We start from the raw sequence: 24,685 nt of genomic DNA, 5'->3' as shown, positions 1-24,685 counted from the left end.
TCTTCATTAGGAAGCAGCAGAGGCTACAAACAGCATTGATAACATCTAAATGATAGGCTTAAATTGGTCTTATTCTGCTAGCATCTATTGAAGCAGGTTCTACACAAGGTTTATGTGACTCCTGAGAGGATGTAGGCAAGCATGTCCATTAATACACAAATATCTTACTTCTAAAAGTAAATAAAAGCAATGAAAAATGTTCCAGTGGTGCATCTATTTGGATCTGGATCTTTTGCCACATGTTTCACTTTTGTCCAAATTTTATCATTAGAAAGCAACTGGCCTGCTGACTTCAAAGCACTTTGAACTTCCACAAGTTTTGAAGTCACAGCTGAATCAGAAAATCTGCCTTTCTCCTTTGTAGCAAGAAACATTTTAAATGCTGGTTTTAGATGCCTGCAAAACAAGGAGGGAATGGAACAAACTTGATGAATGTGACTACATACAGCTATAGTTGAGGAGAAAAGCAAGAGTTTAGAAGCATGTTAATTCCGTATTTCTGCCCCTTAACAATAATATTCTTGGTCTGAAATTCCTGCCATTGTTGTTTTACCTAGCAATATTAAAATTGAAGCATTAAGTTAGGAAAACTTTTCTTTGCCTGAGAATTTGCTTTTATTTATTTTATTAAGAACTATTAAGGGACTGAAAGTAGACTTGAGCCATAAAGCTAAGTACATAAAAGTTTATGTGCTGATTATAAGTCTAGGACTCAAGTTTAATGCAGATCCTTCTTTATATTGAATGAGGTGTCACAGGCTCTTATTAGCTTTTCAAGGTTTGATTAGATGCCAGTGTAATTAGAACATTCTTTGGCACATTATCATGTGCCTTCATAATCACAGGCTGCTCTGTGTGCGTGCATGCGCATGTTACACAGCAACGCTACCACCACCCACCAGGGACTCACAAACGCTGTACCATTTTATCCAGTAATTTTAGGGACTTCTGCAAGCAAAGGACTGTTCTATTTTTCATAATGATTGTCACTACTATGAAGCCCTTGACCAGCTCTTAGCACTGTATTTGAAGCTCTACTGTTAGAAGACAATTTTCCTCTTCTCTATAGTTCCATTTGTAACCTGGAAGAACAATTTGCAGCTTCTGTAGAAACAGAGAAACTGATGATTATAATGTTGATGAGAACTCAGAAAACATGTGCTTTAGAAACCATATACAGCAGCACGGACTTTCTAGCTACTTTCTGCTGGACAAATTTTTCAGAATGTTTGGGCCCCACAGAGATGCAGGAAACACCTGGTATGCAACTCTGAGAACTTAGTAGCCAAGTAGCTCAGGGCTGCCAGGATCTGAATCGTTATGGAAGAATCAAGGTAGTTGGCAGCTGAGTAACAACTCTGAAGATTTAAATTTTACTCTTTAAAAAAGTATGGATGATGTTTCAGAAATTGGAAAAGAATACAGATACCCTCAGGCATCTTTCAAGGCATCTCTCACCTTAAGGGTGAGACCATCCTTTCTCTTCCTGCACTTCCCTCTAAAAACTTCACTGACTAATGTCACAAAGTAAATTCAATAGTTTCTTCTAATTTAGCTCTTACATTAATTAGCAAGGAGCCAAGTTCCTCTGGCTTATATCACCTACCAACAAGACGCCCACTATTCCATGCTGAGGGAAGTCTCCATGTCCATAGTCAGTAAAAAGGGAAAAATTTGATCAAAATTTTTTCTCTTTTCCCTTGTCATTTTGTAAACACAGGAAGAATTGTTCCATTGAATATTATTATGAAGTACGAAGGATTCCAATTAGTCCCAACATCCCTCAGGCTTCCTCTTCTGTTTTCATATTTTTTATAATGAAACTTCTCAAACTTATTTGTACAGATTTTAGACATCCAGACAGTTATTATCACACACAACCTTCAAAACAGTAAAAAAAAAAATCTGCTGAAGTTTTTAATTTCTGAATATTGCTTATACTTTTACTTGCAGGCAGGCTGGATTCAAGAGAAGATCGAGCCTGTTGGCCTTCAGTATAAAGTATAAAAACCACAGTAACTTCAATGTTGAGGAACCTCTCCCTTTCTCAAAGACTGGATACAATGGAAACTAAATTTATCTAGCTTTGTTAAATGCTAATAACATTGCCTGCTGGACCTTGACTGGAAAGGTTAGGTTATAAAGAAGAAACCTCATTATCCCATAGACTGATCACATCTTCGATTTGACATCTTTGGTTGAATTTTTGAACACTTTTGCACTTGGCTGCCGATGCCTTACTATTATGGTCCTTCTTGTCAGGAAGAGCAAGAGATAAGAGTATTTATAAAACATAGGTTCACCACAAAAATCAATGCACTAGAACTTGCTTGAGAGGAAGAATGGATGTTCTGGAGAGCTGGCTCACATTCCCTGGTAAGCAGTCAAAGTGCATATTGCTCACTGGAGGGAACAGAAATGAAAGGGGGAAAAGCGAACAGTGGGCCATGCTGGAAATCATTAAGTGTTCAGATTATGCAGAGTATACGATGAGTGGAATTTCATTAGCTTTAGATGTCAACTTGTATTCTGGATGTCTAAAGCTGTTTTGTTCTAGTATTACTTATTTAGCACTAAAAGTGTCAGCTTGCAGGGAAGGATGCCTAGGCAGAGAGGGAAGAAGGCAGGAAGATAATTTGTCAACTTAATCAATGGACAGAATAAAAATAGTAAGAGTGGAATCACTCTTATTGTAGATAGTTACTTTAACCTAATAAGCCAGTTCTCATATGAACAAAATCACCTGAGAATAAAACAGCTCTCAGTTTAAGTGTGTGAGGGGGAAATGTGGTTCCTCACTATGAAAATGCATCTCCAAAAGAGATATTTGAGAAAGCCGCCCTCTGACAGAGCCCTGAGTAAGATAATGAATTCTACCAACATACTGCCTGAGCTTATGACACAATGGCCTAGTGTAGGTTAGGTACCACCATGGTTGTTAACTTTCATGTTGAATTAGAAGCAGAGTTCCATAAATCAAAGAAAATGTCTTAGCCCAGAAGAAAGTATCTCCCTCCTTCAAATAAAACTGGACAGTGAGGTCTTACACTTCTGGAACAGGTTGATACGTGGCTCAAAGGTATCCTTTTAACAAATGCAACAGACTACAAAAAAGGATGGCCTGTGTTGCTTATATGACTGCCTGATTATTTCCAGCTGTTACTTAACAGACCTGCAGCCTTGTTGAATTACTCTTGTATCTTAGCTTGGTTTTTTGTGCTATGCAAGTACAGTAAACGAGAGGACCTACATACACAGTTCATAGCCCAGTACTGATTCTGGATACGACATGTGTCTTAATACACTACAAGATAGAGTGGTTGAAATCAATTAAATTCTTGTCCATCATGTCACTAAACCAAAGAACTACTGTAAATTTGTTAAACTGCATAGGGGATTACAGTGAAACATTTGATTCAGCATTACAACTGATTATCATGCAAAACCAATACAGCACCCGGGGAACAGTAATATCAGCACTTAGAAATAAACCAAAAGAATTTTCTTAACTTAAAATCACTATTTATGAGATAACAATAAACAGTAAGTAGGTCACCAATGGCCAGCTACAAATCTCAAAGGAGAAAATGCTTCTTATTTTTAGCAGCATCTATGCAGAAATCTGTTCCTGCCTCAGTACTGTTCAACTGTGAATTTACTGTCACTAAGCAATGAATATAGAAGCCTTCCAACTGCTAATTGTGGCTTACTATTTACAAAGTTTATTTATAAACTCATTTTCATGCAAGTATAAAATCCTAATTCCATGGACAAATACACATTTGTTCACCACTAAATTATATACATTGTATTTGCATCTAATATTCAGAGAAGTGCAAAGTCTACAGTGATGTAAATAACAATAGTTTTGTAAACTATTAGATGATGAGCTCTCAAAAGCTATTAGTAACGGTATGATAATGTATTTTTTTGTGTACTGCTGAAATCAAACATTTTTGCAGTAAAACAACATACATTTCAGCTACATTCAAGTGATTATTTTATTACCATATATTATGTCTTACAAACTTTACTGGAGATGAGCAAGAGCGCTACAAAACCATACCTTAACGCAAGAGGTGTATTGCATGGTATGTGCAGGCATAGCAAAGGAGAGGTAAGAACTGGAAAAAAACAAGCTAAGAAAACTTGTACAAAAATGGATAGTAATACTGACTAACACTGGGTTACAAATGTTACTTATAACAGACCTGAAGGGCTAATAGAGATCCAATTCAGAAACATCTGTGCACTGTAGGTACAGTTTGGTGCAGATCAAGAGTGCACTAATACAGTCAATGTTGTACGCATAAGATAACGCACAAAATACGCTGATATGCATATAAACAACTAATTTGTTTACAGTAAGTAGGGCAGCACAGTTGCAGTACTGCATCCTTGGCACTTAGTGATAGGACAACATGTATTTGGTTTAACTAAATTAATAAACAGGATATATACTGGTTTGTAAGATGTAAAACATACATCATCCCTTTGAACCTTCTGGTTTTACAGCATTTTTCTAATTTGCAAGTTCAAATGCAAACATGATAAACTAGCTAGATATGGAAGACGTTTCAGATATTGGCTTAAAACAAGACCTTCAATTAAAAAAATGACAGAATCACAAATTAATTCAAATTATATTAAATCTGTAACTGATGTCTCGTGCTGAAAACAAAATCTGAAACGTTAAAAAAAAAAAGCAACCTTGTAATACAACCCACAATGTCTTTATGGGCTTTTCCTGAACAGTAATTGCTTCCTTAACGTCCCTTTCATATATGGTAATTTTACTTAAAAGAACTGCTGAATTTACTAATCTGAAAAATTGTAACTGAATTAGAAGTTTGGCCTAGCATATCACATCACACAGAATGGAAGAAAATATGCTCTTCTTCAAAGAAAGCATGTTTCAGCTACAAAATGATTACAATTGTAAGTGATTGTCCTTGTATTAAACAATATTAACAACCTTCTGGAGGGAGCCAGTTTACTTTTGCCTGTTTTAAACTGGCTAAATTACCATTTTATATTATATATAACAAATGTAATAAAATTGTTCTTAACATATAATGATGTAACACTTTAAAATTTACTGGTTTAAAATATTTTACAAAGACATTTTATTATATATGAACTATACAACACACAAGAGTATGAAATATTTTGAACATATACACATTTCTGTATTTTTCATGTAGATTATTATTCTGCACCAAACGTTGGTGTCTGCAATTCTAACAATCCTCTCAGATAAAAACAAAGCAAAAACCCAGAATGTTTTTGTGGATGTGGATTTTTTTTCCTGAACATAAAACCTATTTCAAGGAGAATTTCTCTAATGACTTTTTTCTTTTCTGAATTTCACATTTTGCACAAAGCTTTTCAAATGGATCAACATACATAGAGAGAATAACCTCTCTGTACTTTGCAGTGCAATTTGCTAGGGATAAAGTTTAAACCAAAACTGACCCTTTCCCCGCTACGAACATTGAAAACTGCAGTCAAAGTAAACATCAATACCAATCGCTATTGAGACTCCTTTCCCCTGAATTTAAAATGCAATCCTTTTCAATATCAATTTTAATGAAAATATTTGCATAGAGCAGCCTTGTATTATTTCTAAAGAATATTATGAGCATTTTAACACAAGATAAGGCACATGTTTTTCAGCATTAATAATCTAAAACTAAACCTGAGGCTCCTTCCCCTCAGCAAAATCTGCTTTTTTAATATACCCTGTATTACCTGAAGAAAGCAGAAAAGCAGTATAAAATAAACCAAAACTCTTTAGCTGAACTAAATTCAGAACATTAATCACTCCTGATAATAGTGTAACAAATTCACAGATAAAGAATTAAGTCATTCCCTAAACAAATTACTTTTAGGGGAGAAAATAAAAAAATATACAGCCAGTAGCACTGTAGATGTTAGATAAAAGTTCACATAATATGGATGACATTTATAGTGAGTTTTGCTAAAATAAGCTCCCATCAGAAACAAGGTAGCTAAATTGTGAGGCACTTAAGGTTGACAAGAAAAGGAGGAATGCAAGGGGTCTGTTTCATAGAAAATCTGAAGTTGCATATCATATCCTTGTATTAAGCCTTCTATTAAAGTGCTAGAAATGGAGACTTAAAACAAAAGGATTTAAATATAAAATAAGTGATTAAAGAGCTTACTATGCATTAAAATTAAGTGCTTTTGATTCTCATGAATTCAGAGCTTTTATATTTTTTTAAAAATAAAGTCTGGAAATAATCCATGTGTGAAATCATCTTCCTTGTGCCATTGATGCTATTTGTAAAGTGCCCAATTATTTTCTAAACAACAAAACCATTTGCCTTATCTTATGTTGTATAGCATGACATAGTCTATAGTACATATGTAATCCATACTGCAATGACACAGTCAATCTGACGGAAAACAGCACATGCATACTTTTAGTCAGAAGTTTTAATCCCACCCGTCACTATAAAAAGCCAGGTCTTGGATTACATATCCACCAGTATATAGTGCAACCAACCTCATATTCTCAAAATGGAATTTAGCTGTTAAAGTCCGATACTCAAAGATAGACTTATCAAGCTTTTCCTCAGAGCAGCCTGATGCCCAGACAAAAATCACAGATGGAGCTCTAGATCTGAATCACATAAATCCACTAGATGCCAAATCGGAGAAGGATCTGGGTTCTGTCGGATGATGAAGAGGCTGAAGATGTGTGGCAGTCTGTGCGTTACTGATCACATCTAACTGAGAGGGATATGTTTCATTTACATTTCCTCCATTGAAACTGTTTTGGAACTGGCAGGAAAAAAGACAATATAAATGGTTAGTATGGGAAACCAATTTACTGATAAGTTTTTAAAAATCCTCCTAAAGACACTAATGCTGAATGATGAGAAGTTAATTTGCATTAAAGTAGGGTCTGAATCATGAGTGAAACTTACCCACGTTGAAGTCAGTGGGAGTCCTACTTCTGGCTAAGTAAAGAAACATGGCTATTATCTAAAGTGTAATATAGTTTCCATTTGTAGAAAGTACAGTCTGACTAAGCACTCTTAATTTCCACATCCAGCTGTTGCATTTTAAAAGCAACCTATTTACATACTTTCATGTCTGCAGTGGGAACCAGACTTTACAGCTCTTCCAGGAACGCACGTGCAATCCTATTAAGAAGCCGAAGCATACTACATTCAATCCACACAGAGCTGCCATAGGGTGGGCTTTTTTGACAAATGGTTTTCATAGTGACAATGCCAAGTAAGAGCAATGAATGGCTTTCATCAGTCTTGACATAATTGTTCATAGGATTATTTTAATCATCTGATGTAATGCTTCCTGTCATGCTACAGAAAAGTCACTTTATCTATAAAATACTTCACTCAGTCATGCAAAGAAAATACAACAAAGTGTTTTAAACATTTCCATCATCTCTTCAGGAGTAACTTATATCCTAAGTACTCATTCATTCAAGGTTTGTCCTTAAAAACATATATTACACACACATTCATTCATCTGTCAAAACATGCTGGGTTTTGGAAACTTCTTTTTTTTTCCTTGTGCACAAACACTGAAATTTGACTAACTGCACAGTTCTTCTAAATTTTTAACAACAAGACTACAGATAGGTGAATTACGTTTTTTATCAAAGTTGCCATACTTTTAAAGACAGCTACGATAACATAAACTAGGATTACTTCTGACAGAAGATGATTATTTCTATATTCTTCATTAACAAGACAAGCACACTCATTAAAATTTCCAAGAAAGTTCTCAACACAGAATTTAGTACTTAGCAAGGTTTTTCCTGCTTAATAAAAGAATACCGATCTTAAGCTATCAAATTATCAAAGGCCTTTCTGCCCTGTCCATCACTGAAAGTGTTTTTAGACTACATTGGCTATGACCCTACCATAATTACAAGTTAGGCAGAAGGTCAAGGCAGATGACCACAACAGACCCTTCTGGCTTTCTAATCCCCTAGTCTTTTCATGTAGAAATCGATGGGAGTTAGAAGGTTGAGGAAAGTATAGCAATCATGGCTTGGGTAGCAACGTCTGTCCCCTCTCCAGACCCCAGCCGCTGCTAGGGATGTCAGTGTGCTAAATCCAGCCACAAAGACTGCCCTACTTTGGCTGTGTGAACATAAGCTCAGACAGCAGTATCCTATCTGCTTAGTCACATCCTTACTAAAGTTACCAATTAGCAAAAAAATCAAACCTTAAGTTTATTATCATAAGCAGTGATACATTCTCCCCATTTACAATAAAGAAATATGTATTATTTGCCATCATGAGTTTGGCATAGGTGATATTTTACAAGATTCCTCCAGGTGCAGCAGCTATCCTTCTGACTTACTAGTTCCCACAGGTCCTCATACTTTAAAGTTCTTAGTTCCTCTGATACAAGACTAAATACAATCTCTGTAATATAAGCATATATAAATATAGAGTTATCTTTCTCTGGAGCAATGACATTTCTAGGTAAAAAAATGTTTCTACATTAAAACATTTCTCAATGTAACAACTTTGGTTTACATAGAGCCTTACTTTGCCCTCAATCTATAAAAATGTTAATTAGCTGATGTGACTAGAGGTCAAAACTGAGTACAGTCTAACACAAGAGATGTTGGGGTTTTTTTCATGTGAACAGTGTATAGCAGTATGGGCTGCAAAAGTCAATCCTATTTGGTTTAGGAACAAGCAGTCTCTTCCCACCCCCTACTGCACCCAGCTGATATACAGAAGTTTTGGACCCACAAGGACTTGGAGATCAGCTATCTACAATCACTCTTTAACAAAAGGAGTTGGGTGAATAATCCTTCCTTATCTCATCGAGAAGCACGTTCCTCTTTTAAGCTCATTTGGACAAATGTTCAGCAGTTCTCTTCAGAGGTAAACAGGAGTTAACATGCAGAAGGGTAGTATCAGTTCTGCACTAGGTTTCTGCTTATGCAATGCTATCCAGATCCACACAGCACAGGTATACCATAGCAAGAGGGGCTGAATTTGCCTCTGAACAACTTAAGTAAGGATAACTTTTCACAAAGCGGCCTTTGTTCAATTTTTTATGACAAACTAGCTAAATGCGATATTATTACTGCAGCACAGCATTCTAGTAAGTATGAAGTAATAGATGTATTCATTTATTGCATTCAGAGATGTCGTCTTAGTCATTAAACGTTTTACAGATAGATGAGAAGAAAAAATAAGCAAAAAAACAACAAAAAGGGGGCATAACAAAAATTAAGGCAGCATAACAAGAAAATAACCTACAAAAGAAATGCATTTGAAACCAACCATTAAAAAGAAAGAAATGGAATTGCTTCTACACTGGCTGTTCAAAACTAATGCACAAAACCAGTATAGCTTTTGTGAAAATAACAATTCTATATCATTCTATACCAATAACAGACTTGGATGACTCTCAAACTGCTCTGCAACCCTACTATCAAGCACTATGAAGGACTAATAACACTGACTACAGCCAGGGAACATACAGCCAAGCACTGTTCAAGCTTGCGCACTGCAGTTTGCCAAAGTCACTTCATGCTATTTCAGCCCTTGGGCAATCGGGCAGAAGCTATTTGTCTTGCTGAACTGTCCTACATTTTAGCTAAATTTCTGTGATTCAGCAACTATATTTTTTCCACTAGTGAAGCAGTTTTAAAAGGATAGGTATTGCACTTATATTAAACATACCAAAAAACTGGTTATGTTCTACTTGCATTCCTCACCTCTGTCTTGTGTAGGTTAAATGCCAATTAATACTTTAATTCTGTAAATACTTATGCATGTGCATAAGCATTTGTAGGATCAGTACTTTAGAACATTAACTCGCTGAGGTAATAAAAAAGAATTGAGGCTGTACTTGAGCAGCATTATCAGAAATAAAATAGTACAATTTAAAGTACTTCAACAAAGGTTATTCAGCATCAGGAACTGCCTTAGTAATTGAATTTTTTTATTTGTAAGTTAATTTTACCTGTGAAGAACTATGCTTAAAACTGTAGTCTGTGCTATGGTCGGGCTCCTTTCTTCTACGGCTTTTATTGTGCATTCTAATTAGCACAATGTCAAAAAGGTCCAACTTACCTACTGTGGATATAATTTTTTCCTGCTCTTTTGTCTTCAGTAGACAATTTAGACAGCAGCTTGCAGAATGAGATGACTTTCACTTATGACAATATATTAAAATATTTCTGCAGTATCATTGTGTGTAGAAATGCAATAGTTCTTAATATTTCATGCTATTTATGTGATATAATCTGATAATTTAAGAAATTCCAAAATCATCGAAGAATCTGAGTAGCTAGAGAACAGTAACATTTTAAAAACAAGATATTTTTCTGGATCCTTACAACATATTTCATAAAAATGAATGTGTGAGACAATATTACTGACATCATTCCACTCCTCTAAAAAAGGTATAAGCAAATACCAAGCTTTTGACCAATCTGTTTTTCCTTTGCTCCTACTGGGAAAATTACTGGTAGGTACAACAGACTAGTTCACTCACTCTTGCTTTAATACTGCCAGAGAGCAACCAGTCTATAAAAACTTGACCAAACGCAACCCTCTTCAATCTAATGAACAAATAAATCAAGGACATTTACACACTGCTAACCCATCAGTTTCAAACTCAGTGATTCAATTATGACAAACTCTGCATCTCAGTAGCCACCCAAACCAGTAAAAACATGATTCAAAATGCAAGCAATACAGCAATGCTGTTTATCTTACCTTGTTCAACAGAGTTTGTTGACTTGCCATCATAGGATCATACGGCATTTGATCCATGCAGCTGGGCTGTGCTTCTTGTGTGCACTGGTACATAGAAACAGCACCTGCATAGCATGTTTGAGGAGTCAGCATAACCGACTCGGAGTTTATCCCACACTCATGATTTTCAGGGGCTTGCTGCAAACAACTGAGAAAATCCTCCAAGTTGGAAGAATCAGAATAGGTCAATCTGTCAAAATCTGCTACAGGGAAATCCATTTGAGCAAAATTAGAAAGCTGTGGCATCGTTGCTGGGGGTTGCTTGTAAGGTATAAACTCTTGCCTACACGCATAAGGGGAAGTGTTTACTTCTGATTTGTAAGATAACTCGGATGTAGTGGCATGCATGCCAGGGAATACATATTGCTGGGGCTGCTGCTGCGAGCAGCTAAGAGGCATGCTGGTGTCAGAGCTCCAATTTGTGAACATCCCATTGACTTGCATATGTTTCATCTTTTGACAGAGCTGCTGCTGCTGCTGTTGCTGCTGCTGCTCCATGAGCTGTTTCTGGTGCTGATGAAGTTGATGTGGATCTAACTCTTGCTGTACCAAGCAACCTTCATTCTGGACCAGGGGTTGTTGCTGGTTACAGCCTGAATATAAGAAGTCAGACTTATTTAAGGAATCCTGAACATAAGTCAGGATTTCATCAGTTATGTCGATGTCCCCAATATCATCCACGCCAGATAATTCAGTTTTAAAAAACTCCTCATCCTGCTGAATACACTTTAGGTCTTCAAAGTCAATACCCAGATTTTTCATGATGCTGTACAAATCACTGGTTTTGTTATCTTGAAAGAGTGCTGCACTGTCTTCAGGAAGTGGAACAGTACTGTCCTGGGAACACTCCATTAGTTCCCGTTTGAGAATGTTGTCATTTCCAGCAGGTAGGAGATTATCCGTCCAGCCGCTGCTAACAACACCGCCCAGTTCATCCCTGCTGTCTGCAAAGAAGTTCCGCTCAAAGGAAAGTTTATGTGATGCTGGAGGGCAGAGATACACAGACTCATCTTGCCTTAACATGGCACCTAGCAGGGAGTTTGGATCCACAGAATCATTGTGTAGCGTTGCTTTGGCTCCTTTTCCTGTCGTGCTTTTATTCTTCAGCTGAGAGGGATCCATTAGGCCCGACATAGGGAAAGATACCTCATATAACACAGCCTCACCAGTGGCAAACATGAAGGGCAGCTTCATGTTACGCTTCCGTAGATGTTCTGCCCCTTCTTCATCTCTGAAAATAAATCATATATAGCATAATACTGCAGTACTGAACAGTTACTGTAATCTTTTTGTCCCCTGGAATGACTATAAAAAAACCCAAACTGTTCTATTTGTGGTCATGTTTCAAATTCCTAGCTACTCCAGCTCAATTTGGCTGAGTTAAACCAAGAGGCAGATTATGAAATAAGGAGCTTATGACTGTAATACCACCTTTGCATATTACATTTGTAATTAAATCTAAATCGCATACACCATTTTCTATGCATTATGAGTTGAAATAAAAATAAGTGGGCTTTGTTCCATGCATTATATTTTTCTTGGCATAGCAAGCAAATGAATACTTCTATACTGAAGTATCTCTTTTCTCCATTTTACAGACTTCACAGCAAAAATTATTTAACACGCATAATAATGCTGAACTAGGTAAAATTTAGTTCAGCACCATAAAGGACTTTATTTCTTTGTTATCTGTTGTTTCTTCTACAAAACTCCAGTTGGATTTCTTAAGCTTTGCTAATGGGGATACTGAATTAAAAATAGGTTGGAGTAACTTGATGCTTGCACCACTGCTCTTATCCTTTACATGAAATCAAAATGTCTAAAGTTTTACATGTAAAGGACTATGCCACATAAGTACTGAAATACCAGGATTCTTTTCAATGTTTGTTACCAAATTTAAAGAGGTTTTCTTTATGGAGTTCAGGATTTAAAGGGGGTTTATTTAAAAATAAAGAATTCCTTCCTCAATATAAACAAGCTCAAAAGTTTTCAGTTTTTGAAGTACACTGCTTCATGTGATGACTTACGTAAGAGGTCTTTGTGTGGCAATGATGTAATCTGGTCTTCCGTTTTTGTAGACAAGACGTGCATTTGCCTGTACCCAGGCCCATCGATTTTCTTTGGTTAGAAGCCTAAATACAGTCATTCCACTCTCACCCGTCTTCATCACTAGAGTTAAAAAGTAAGCATACTGTTTACTGTCCAGTGAACAAAAATAGGAAAATCTGGCATGTCATGAAAGTAATCCCATTTGCAGAGCAATTTTACAAATCTCATGTCCTTAATCACCCATTTCTGTGTGGTACTAATGTATTCCTGGTGAAACAGGATGATCATTCACTTTAAGATGTCTACTTTAATTTACTGGTAAAATAAAACCCAAAACTGCAAGCAGTTGTAAGATATCCACTACAGATTGGCAACATCCTATATGGAGCTTCATCCATTATTTCTGCAATAACAGAAACTAATAAGTACTAGAACGTATAAATGACAAAAGCCTAAGTTTCATTTACATCCAAAAAGTGACTATGACTTAAGGAATTAGAAAACACAGTAGCTCTGAATCCAATTCTTTCAGATTTTGACTGGTTAATGCAGAGGTACTTCAAAATCCATTATTTTTCACTCCCACTATCACTTCACTAAGCAATGCTTGATAAACACTACATTTTGGTTGTACATTGCTGAAAACACTGCATTGCTAGACAGAAAAATTAAATTTAAAAAATATTAGGAAAGTTTAAGAATCCTAACCAAAAATAATCTTTGCTACAAGACCTCTTTTTTATCTCAGCATCAGAAATGGAGCAAAACCAGTTTTAAGACAAAGTTTCAAACAAAATTTCAAACGTTCTGTTCTGGAAATATTTCTTTTCTTATACCCTACCAAACAAATCAACCCACTGACAGGCAACAGTGACAACTATACCCGAAACAGAAAACCTGCTTAATACAGGTTGAGAACTAACCTACTGAGAGGGATTATTCAATTATATATCAGGGGATAAAGGGAAAAAATTTTTCATGAGAAGTCAGTAGAAAATGAGAAGCACAAAAATATCCTGAAAATGTTTCTGTAACTTCCAAAGACAAACATGTTACAGCTAACAGAGACAGAAGTTGTCCACTAAATAGTTACATATCAGAAAGCTGATGGTTATTTTCTTAGCTTAAAATATACTTCCTTCCTTAAGTTGTTACCTAAACCAAATCAAGCTGCCAAGAATCAAAACTAGAAATCTATAGGACACTAGCATGCTAAATCAGAGATTAATTTCTGTCAAAAATCTTACATTGATATCAAAAGAAAATGCTTTATTTAACTTCTTAACAGGAAAGCTATCTTTGAAATAGTCCCTTCGCCCAAAGGAAGTTGTTGAAATAGCAGAAGTTGGGTTGAGCAGAGAAGGAAGTGAGATGAGCAAGATGTGACAGAAACAGGAATATATAACCTAAAAGGGTCTAGATAGGAATATTAAATATTTCTTCATCCTTCCTAACTTTTTATAGGGAGGAAAAGATCACATTAATAGTGTTCTTTTTTGTTTTTGTTTTGTTTTTTTAAAAAAAAATGGTACTTCATAGTAATTTTTCAGTATGAATGTAATCCATGCTTTGATTTTTCACCCTTTCTCAGGGAATGAAGCTTACTTCGGACATGGTTTTCAGCACAATAAAGCATATCAGCTGCATGAACAAACTGGTATCCTGTTCCTCTCATACACAGTTCTGCTTCAGTGTATCCCAGGACAATCTTTCCTCTGGAAGGTAAAAACAAAAAATTGCAACACTGCTGATGAACCAACTCACAGAATGAATGCCAAGCAAACTAATTACGGCTGGAACATTTCAGACGCAAATGCTAACTCCATTTTGTTGCAACATCAATTGTATGCGGAATCATGACAGTTCTAATAAAAAAAATACAATTAACAAATCATAACATTCTTAGCAAAATTACTAGATCATTAAAAAAATAATGTGTCTACAGTTCAGCTAGACTCTTATTTCCATACTTTTGAATATACTCATATCAGGTAGTTCCAATTTGTTGCAATTAAAGACACTGTTTGCTTAGCCCTGTTTCATAGCATTTACCTATAGGTGCTTGCATGTAGAATTAACTTCAGTTATCTAAAGCTTCTTGCCTAAATTAGTATTTTTAGTAGCTTAAAACTCAAAACAGGACATATCTCAGAACTACATCCCTTTCGCTGTCGACTGGTTTGGGACCCCTGTGTTTGCATTTAAGCTTTCTAAGATACGCCTCAGAAGAGTACTGGCAATAGAGTCATGTTTGACACTGGTAGCTAAAATTAGAGTATTTTACTAGAGGTCAGGGAGATGAAGAACTTAACCGCATTTGTGTGAGCGCTATGAAATGCACGATCGAATGAAATAGTGAAGAAGAGACTGAAACAGGATTTGAAACAAAGAAATGAAGATCCAAAGATAGAAAAACAAAAAAGTAGGGATGGGGAACAATATATGCAAAAGTGTAAAACATGACAAAAATGTAAACACATGACAAAAATTGAAGGTTTCAAGTGAAGTATAATGAAAAAAAAAATCAGACGAAAGAAAAGCCTGTGTTAACATTTTGTTAACTTTTACTAGTATCAGTTTATAAAATCCAAGAAAAACATTTTGGTTTAGCAACAGACAGAATACTAACTTGACTCTACATTATCCTATAAGTAGACATGGAAATCCACATGAGAGATTCCACTGAAAATGAGTCTGAAAGCAGAGAGCATTATCAGTCAAAAATAGGAAGGAAGGGAAAAGGAAGGAAGGAGGCCAGAGGCTTTTGTTTTGATAAAGAAGCATCTTAACAGGCTTCTTGCCATGTTGATGCATAGTTACGTTATGTTGATCTAGTAATGCAATAGTGTTTCCAGTTTTTATATAGAGGAAAGAATGGTTTGGAAATGGTAAAAGGCATAGTATGAAAAAAGGACTTAATTTGCTTATTTTGAAGTAAATAACATTTCCATTGTACTTTACATCTATTTTAACTGAAGGAGAAAACATGCATGTAGAACAAAATGAAACACTTGTTCTATCACTTCTAAAACCAAATTTCAACCAGATTTAAACATCAAGCTTTTGTTCTCCCCTTAGTCATTAGCATTGTGTCTTTCAGGTTGTTTCGGTTTTTGGCGGTTTTGGGCGGGTTCTTCTGGTTTTTTAATGAGTCAGCAAGCAATATGCCCTTTCAAGGAAGTACACTATGACAATTCCATTTCTCTTTACTTACTAGCAGGGCTGAAGAGAAAAATCCTAACAGTTCCTAAACAATCATCAGTGTTGACTGAAACAGTAGCCAGCTTTATATTTGAAATAAATACTTGAAACATATCTCATCAGCAAATTGTTAGAGTATTATGAAGAATAATTTACACCTACTTTGCATCACATCCAGTAGGTGTGAAATCCAGTTTGTGTTTAGTTCTGAAGATGAAGTTTTTGGTTCGGATTTCAAGGATAGATGGTGGTTGCAGGGGAGTAGCTACTGCAAACAAAGCAAGCTGAGGAGACAAAGTAGCACCATCCTTCCCTTTCTTGTTTTGTCCATGGAGAAACTTCAATCGTCCTTGAAAATTCATAGCCTTAGGATGAAGAAAAAAGTAATTGTTATACATTAGAGATATTTAGGGGTAAGATATTTCTTTTATGATGTAAAACATATATTTATTTTTTTAAGATCCATCAGATTCAAGTTTTGTAGCATGGCATACACAGAAGTTAACTAACAAGTACAGAATACTGTTGTTATATTCCTGAGTATATCACTTTGAGATCTACTAATAAACTCACTGGAAGAACAACTAATGGGAAGGTTGTTTTGTAAAAAACACCCCAAATATGTAACAGCAAATTCCAGCTGGATCTTCTAATATTCTAATGAATATGGCATTACACATACATCCAATTAATATTATTTCTCTTGCATTTCTGTCAGTCATTTGTATAAAATATGCAAATGTGTACAATTGCAAAACCCTATATAAACAATTCTACTTGTAAGAGGTCACTTTGAAGGTGATAAACTTCAAATGCAAATTTCTCTTAAAATCTACAGCATTAACAAACAAATGTATTTAAAAAACCAAGGACAGACTTTCCCAAGTAAGGGAAAGCTATGGTTCTGTTAGTTATTAAGACTTATCACAAGATACCCAACAGAAAATAATCTCTGTAATGCTTTTTTATCTGCAAATCACACAGTACTTTACAAAAGCAGATGCTTATTCATATTCCACTGAGGAATCTGAGCCATGAGAAATGAGAGAACTAGCACCTGGCTGTAACAACATGTTGAAGGGGACACACTCAGCGTCACTGTCTGAAACATACCAGTTCATGCAGCTCAGATATCTATGAAGACTTAAATAAAGTAAGTTGCTGTATATTTTGTAAGGACAATGCAGATTTCCAACTTGCAAGCATGTGTGGAAGTTTTTACATAACTCCATACTCACCAGGAACCCAGATGAATTATCCAGGAGGCATCGTAACCTGCAGATGAAATTCCTTTCCATAAAGGAAGAATTCTCTGGAGGAAGTTGGTCTGGGTTATAATAGGTTGCTGGCTGTGAAAAGCCATTATCTCCTACAGGAAAGGATTATTTATAAGGATTATTTTTAGAAGAACACCTAGTGAAGGCTATCTATAACAAATCCTCTTCCGTCTCATAAACAAAGCTTTAGGTCATGACCTGAGCAAGAACAATGTAAACTGGAAACGTCCTCAGAACCTATACTGATTATAACACTAGGTTAAGTATCAGTTCTTCTGATGGGATGGTTTTACAGGTTACGGTATTGCAAAACTGCATGCAATTTTTTTTAAGTGGTGTTTTTTGGTGTTTTGTTTCGGGTTCTTGTTTGTTTAGTTCTTAATTTATTCATTATGTTTGTCAGCAATCTAGATTCTGAATCAGTTGCAGAGAGCAGAGTTCTTAGCAAAGAGCACACCCACATTTCTGCAATGGCAGGATCTGCAAAAGGCATAGTGACTATAGGAACGGAGTATTCAAAAGCTCAGTAGATGGTATCAAACTGTGAAACTGTCACTTTCCAGACAGCCAGGTGAAAGCTGTAGCAATAAATAAAAAGAAGCATCTTTAGGGAACCACCACAATAAATCAATGTGAGTACTTTCTCTAAAGGATGCAAAAAACCCACTACTAAACAGTGAAAATATTTCTGGGCTGTGCTGATCAGGAAAACAGCACAGTTTCATCTCCAGAGGAACCTGGAATATTTGTGTTTTGTGGGTTTTGGTTGGTTGGTTAAAAAAAAAAGACTCAAAACCATGACTGATAACTAGCATAACAACCCGATATTCTTCTGCCACTTCAGGACAAGCATTTGCTGCTAAGTGGCATTTAGAAAACAGACTTAAACATTTGGAATATAAAGTAAAAACAGAAGGTAAATCAATAAACTTCTGATAGAATACATATGTTCTGTGTGAGACTACATACAGAGATACCAGAGCAGGTCTACTCACAGCAAATTTAGTAAAGTGATCTTGTTTGTAATACATCTAAAAAACCACAAACTAGTCATTCCCTAGGAATTCATACATGCAGAAAATTAAGAAAAAAGTGTAAAATGCTATTTTAGAGGCTAAATACTCTGTAATTTAAAAAATAGTCCATATACTCCGAGAGAACTGGTTGCCATATACAAAGGAGAATACAGATTTTAAGAAAGAACCCATACTGATCTTCCGGACCTGGAGATAAAGTCAGGGAGAGCATGTCACTTATTCACACTCCACATTATGTTCTCTGAAACATAATTTTGTCTCTTGGACAGCTGGAGAAACTTACAGATAGTCTAGGTGGTTTGTACAGTGGCAAATCAATCACAAAGGCAAACAAATCATGACCAAAAGCCAGTTCAATTTAATCCCCTATGAATTCAAGGGACTGGAGTCACATGAGATTGCTGATGGCTCACCAAGAGGCCTTGCAACCTAAGGTCATATAAATCCAACAAGAATCCAGAGTTATCCAGTTTTTCAGATAAAATCAGGGGATATCTCTTTTCTTCTTTTTTTTCTTAAAAGAACTGCTATGCAAGATCAATTTTTTCTGAACAAACTTCAAGGTATGGAGAAAAAGAAAGAGGGCTCTAGCTGATAGTGTGTATGAAAAAGGATAATCTGAAATTACAGCCATCTGCAGAACAGTGTATCCGCCAAAGCCACCATTATGAGCTGATCCCACACATACAGGAACTCAGATACTTGTAGTCCAAGATAGTTACCTCCTAACTTTGATATTAGAAAATAACAAATTCCCACACTTGTCATATGGATGGTTCTCAACAGTCAAAAGCAATCTTACTTCCTTACTTCCTACTGCTGCAGATTTTACTTTTTTTAATTGCTGGTGAGAATTTTCAACACTTCCGAGGCAGTGCTTCTCCAAGAGGTGTTGAAACAGGTTAGATGCTCTCTGAAGAAGCAATGATTATGAAGAAAGGGCATCAAAGAAACGGCTTGCAAATCCCAATTCATTTTTCGAAAATCATAATTTTTACATCCTCGAGAATCCCTGCATATACATAATTCAAAATGGTTGATACACTGCATACATCAACATTTGCGTTTCACAAGTATCAGCACCAAGGAAGTCACTAGTACTTCCCCCACCGCTCCCCCCACCATCCCCAAGCAATCCCAATTTTTGTGTTCCTGGTCTATAGCCACAACTTTATTCTTGCAAGACCAGCTACTACTGAGAAAGCTAGTAAGGCTGGAAGAATATTGGTATCAACAGCTGGCTACTGCCAGAAGAGCTGAGTGGAAGAGCTGCTGGCCAGGCAGGAGTATACTGAGAGCACTGAGCAATTTAGGGTGCCATAAAGGCCCTGTGTGTGTTAGTTCAGTCAATTCTTTCATGGAGATTAATGACACTATGGGCAACTTCTCGAAGGGGATGTAGCTTTGCTCCCTGCTATACAAAAAAAGACATGGACAGGCTGGAGAGGGTCCAGAGGACGGCCACGAAGATGATCAAGGGACTGGGAAGCCTGCCATACGAGAAACCACTGAGAACTGGGTTTGTTCACCCTTGAGAAGAGAAGGCTTAGGGAAGACCTTATCACCATGTTCCAGTATTAAAAGGGTGGCTACAAAGAAGACAGAGACTCCCTTTTTACATGGAGTCACATGGAAAAGACGAGGGGTAACAGGTACAAGTTACTCCTGGGAAGATTCCAATTGGACACAGAAGGAAAATTGTTCACAATGAGAACAGCCATTGGAATAATCTCCCCAGGGAACCAGTGGATTCCCCAACATTGGATACACTTAAGATTTGCCTGGACAGGGTGCTGGGCCATCTTGTCTAGCCCATGCTTTTGCCAAGAAAGATTGGACCAGATGATCCTTGAGATCCTTTCCAACCTGGTATTCTCTGATTCTATGACTTAATCATCAGTAGCAGGCTCCTTGAAGAGCTCTGATTAAGTCCTCCAACTCAGATAAATCTGGCTGACGAGTGCCTACCAAGTGTAGCTCTAGCATCTAATAAGCAGTACAAGGCTTTCTGCTGGCATCCTTGGCACTGGTAGGCATGCCCTTCAGCACTTCTGCCACAGGAACAACACAGTGTTATTCTTCTGGTAAATACAGAGCTGGAATTTGAATCTTATCTGGGTTCTCTCAAGTGTCTGTCAACTTCCCTAGTGAAACAGGCAGGTCCCAATAGTGAACAAGGCTTTGGTGGAAGAAGCAACAGTCTGTAGCTCATGAGAGGAGGAACAACAAAACTAAAAACAGGAGAAAATGGGCTTCGAGCCAGAGCCTCCTATGTTTGTGAAAGGAATACTGCTGCACTTTCCCAGGCAGACAGGAGGCAGAGAGGTTTTAGTGCCAGGATCATGGAGAAGTGACTCACTGTAAGAAGGCAAAGAGTCTTACAGAGCGTCTGCAACCCCTGGAACAAAACTACCAGTTAACACTATAGGGATTAGAAGCCGTATCCCTCATGAAGCTCACACTGGATCTCATCAACACCATGAAGCGATGTGCAGAACATGCTGTGCATTAAGTCCTTTTCTTTCTCTTTAAGCTCAAGACCAAGACCATACATGGTTGCATAGCAAGTGAACTTTAAAAGATAATCCAGACTTAAGGCCCCAAAGCAGATATTTGGACTGAAAAATCAGAATTTTGCAAACTTCTCCAGGACTGGGAAGCACAGTAACAGCTGAGGAAACCAGTGGTCTAGGGACATACCATAGTATTGAGTGAGAAATAACCAGCCCAGGCTAACTGAAGCAGAATTAGTTCCCCGACTCGGGCTGGAATCTGTGCTTAAGCCTGAGCACATTTATAATATGTCTATAAATATCTGTATAATGCTAGTTGGATCTATTAAAAAGGAAATTGATTAAATTAGCAAAAATGTAAGGGATTCTTATGATCATAGAATTATCCTTTGTTATAAATCTTAACTCAGTTTAAAAAATCCTCAACATCCAAATATTTTCCGTGAGTTGAGGCCCAAAAAAATAATTAGCAGCTTCTAGTAAGCTAGGAACATAAGGTACAAAACAAACAGTTGTTTGTAATCGTGCTCAGCACTTCCTGTCATTCAGTCACATCCGATGCCAAGTCAACCTGGAATCATACTTTTCAAACACAACCTTTCGTAAATTTGTATGCACTTGCTTAAGCGTTATAGAACACCACTTTACTCTAAAGCCAACAGTAAGCCCTCACATAAAAACCTGGTTACTGAGTGCCAGCAGCTGTTTGCTATACCAAACTGTAATATTAACTAGTTGTGTAGCATGTTTTCAACCAGACTGTGTAGACTGACCCATAGATGATACAACAAAGTTCACCACTAAATGAAAAACTGAAATACACTGAGCCATGAAACAAACAACAACATTTGCTGGTTTTTATTTCTCTATCAAATCATGGCATTTCTGTAGTCTAAAATATTAAATATGAAATTGTTAGAGTTTTAAATCAAGTTTCTTCATGAATGGTAGATTTATTAAAAAATAACATGGACCTTTACTGGATTAAAAAAAAATATATAATCAAGTAATTTATAGTAACAGAGAGCTTTACCTAAGTAATTAAACAACTGTTGTGCAAAATAGAGCATTACAGTTGCCTCAACAGTTTTGTTGTCATTATGAGGCAGGCATATGCCTCCCATATACATGTAACTATCCGCACGGACACATAAGCAATGCATTTCTCCTTAGTTGTTTCTCAATATAGCAGATCACTTAAGCATCACTCAGTAACACGTGACAATCTGATGCTCTAACAAGCATACTATTTGGTCTTAAAGGATCATCTGTTTCATCTTTGTTTCCTCTTCCCCTTTTATTCCCAAGAGAGGTACTGGTCTATGTGGCAGTCTGCATACAACAGTGACAAATGTGGAAGCGTAAAACTCCTCCATGACCAGGAATGCACTATTCCATATATTAACACCATAACTAACACATTCTTAATCATGGAATGGATCTACCATCCTGAAGAGCTTAAGGAATCTGTCATACCCAATTGTCTGCTGGTCTTCCTAAGCTAATAAATTTGGTGTTATGATTTGTAACCAGGAGTAGCAGATGTAAAAGAGGGATCGTTACTTCTGAGAAATCACTTTCTCATTCAAACAGTGATTAAAGGTGAACAGTATAATTGAGGGTGAACGCAGAAAAATAAAACTTCCTTCTTACATCACCAAAAGAAATTGTCCACTTCTGACTGTCCTCTGTGCAACACAAACATGCAGGATTACCTACTTTGCTATTTACCACAGGACTACTGATCAGACATGCAAGACAGTCATTTATGCTCCAAATTGAAGTCTTCCAATTTAAAGCATAATTAGTATTTTAATGGTGATGTGCTATGAATAGCAGTGCTTAAAGTGAAAAAAAATAGTAATTCCCACTGTTGGCTGAACACACTCATAAAATTCAAATAAGTCTAAAAGATGTTATTCCTTTGTTCATATAATAGAATCTAAACTTTTTACATACACAAATTAAAAAAAAAAAAACAAACCCTGATTAGTTATCAGACAGGCAAACATGTAAGTTGGCTGCATTCTCACCTTGTACACTTGGTCCAGAATCTGCAGACTGGGCAGGATTTAATGCCCAATGTAGCTGTCGTTGAAACTCCGGTCTGTCTTCTGTGTGAATCAATTCAAATACACTCTGATGTATAATATCAGACTATGCACAAAAAGGAAAAAGGCGGGAAAGAAAGAGAATAAGAAACTTATATGCTAATATAAGGTGTTTGGTTGACAACACTGATATCGATGCAGCAAAATCCATTTTGCTCAGAGATAAAGACATACATTTGCTTGCACGTGGCAAAGCTTCGCAAAACAGTTTTTAGCAGCACAGAGAAAAATGTGGTCACACTGATGACTGCAAACTTGAGAAATAATAATAAAAAATACTACCTTAGAAAAAAAAATAACATTATGTCAAGTATTTCTTTACCTGCTTTTATCTATGTAAGCCTGGAACTATTATGCTTAGGTTTTGTTTAAATCATTTCATTTTACATACTGGTAAATAAAGTACTTGCTAGATGGTACTTGAACCTGACCCATCCTAGGTGCTACAAGAATACAGAAGAAGCCAGGACCCTGAACCAAACAACTTCCAGAACTAAGCCAAGTAGGTTATGAACAATGAAACTGAACATTGTTTGCCTGAAAGCTTTATCACTCCTTAAGGATGAATTAAAATATGTAATTATTAAGCACTCATATCATCACCAATTGCATGGTTAGGAATGCGATCTAAATGGCAAAGCTACAACAGCCAGGATAAGTGGTTGAAAGAAATTAAGGTGAAGAAAACCACCCAAAATATTAAACAAAAGCCTCAGTCAACTGAGAGGAGTTAAATTGCCTGTTTTCTGCATTGATCAAAAACTCAACCATTACATAAACAGAAAATATTTAAAATAAAACATAGATCTGAAGAAATTAAGATGAGCTGGCAAAAGCAGAAGCCTAGCTTAAATTTTGCTTTGATGAATTTCATAAAAGAATCAGTATTTTCCAGAACAAATTGCCAGAAATGCTAATTTTTGTAACTTTAAGACTTCACTTCTATATCATGCACTTGATTTATTGGCATTACTATACAAATTTTATGCCCAATTTGTTTTCCAAGCTTTTTTCTTCATTCCCCAACAGCAAAAGAATCTGTAATCCCAGGAATAATAATGTTTTGTTTGGAGTATTTTCTTTTACACAAACATTCCCCAATCTCTTATCAGTTAGTTAAAATTGCAGACCAAGCAGAGTTTCTGCCTAGTTTTAGAGAGCAACTGAATCTATCATACAGTACCCAAAGATATAGATTGATAACTATAACTAAGCTTCCCTCATTTTAACATAAACTAATCCCTGGAGTCCTCGAAGGAAGACAACATGTGCCCACTGGGTCTTGGTCTTTACTACTTTGGTAACCGGCTTGCAAGCCAAAGGAAGTTAGCCATACATGATCTGCACCATAAATTGCAAATAACAAATGCATGTTTTGAAATAAATAAGTAAACAAAGTAAATACAAGCGAGAGAACACTAAAATTCTAAAAATACTAAAATCACAAAGTTGATATGTAAAACCTCAAGGCATATGGAGTTAATTTTGTATGAAAGGTTTCCATTAAAATAATTACCTTCCCATTGAATTATGTCTCGCTCAGCATCATAAACTGGGTAACACCACAGTATAAATTTCAAACAGTTGTTCCAGTAAAGACTAATTAAGTGTGAAAATTTCCTATCTTGCCTAACTCTACTTTGGAAATTATATTCCTGTTGTGCTTGGCCTGAGGTCCCATTTCAGCTATGTAACCTGACAGAAAAGTAA

At 36.4% G+C, this 24,685-nt stretch overlaps 1 protein-coding gene across 1 annotated transcript in view; it reads right to left on the bottom strand.

The window, feature by feature from the left end:
* Positions 1-3,983: 3,983 nt before the first annotated feature.
* AHR (aryl hydrocarbon receptor) overlaps positions 3,984-24,685 on the bottom strand; it is a 68,403-nt gene continuing 47,701 nt past the window's right edge. The window contains exons 5-11 of the mRNA XM_074836795.1: positions 22,898-23,021; positions 17,276-17,406; positions 16,200-16,402; positions 14,442-14,551; positions 12,815-12,956; positions 10,749-12,018; positions 3,984-6,807 (exon numbers count right to left, since the gene is read on the bottom strand). Of these exons, the coding sequence (XP_074692896.1) occupies positions 6,652-6,807; positions 10,749-12,018; positions 12,815-12,956; positions 14,442-14,551; positions 16,200-16,402; positions 17,276-17,406; positions 22,898-23,021 (2,136 nt within the window). The 3' untranslated portion in view covers positions 3,984-6,651. The remainder of the gene's footprint in view (positions 6,808-10,748; positions 12,019-12,814; positions 12,957-14,441; positions 14,552-16,199; positions 16,403-17,275; positions 17,407-22,897; positions 23,022-24,685) is intronic.

The sequence above is a fragment of the Strix aluco genome, chromosome 1 (genome assembly GCF_031877795.1).
Source record: "Strix aluco isolate bStrAlu1 chromosome 1, bStrAlu1.hap1, whole genome shotgun sequence".
NCBI classification, from domain to species: domain Eukaryota; kingdom Metazoa; phylum Chordata; class Aves; order Strigiformes; family Strigidae; genus Strix; species Strix aluco.
The sequence above is the reverse complement of the archived record's forward strand: the minus strand, read 5'-3'. Positions and strand labels throughout refer to the sequence as shown.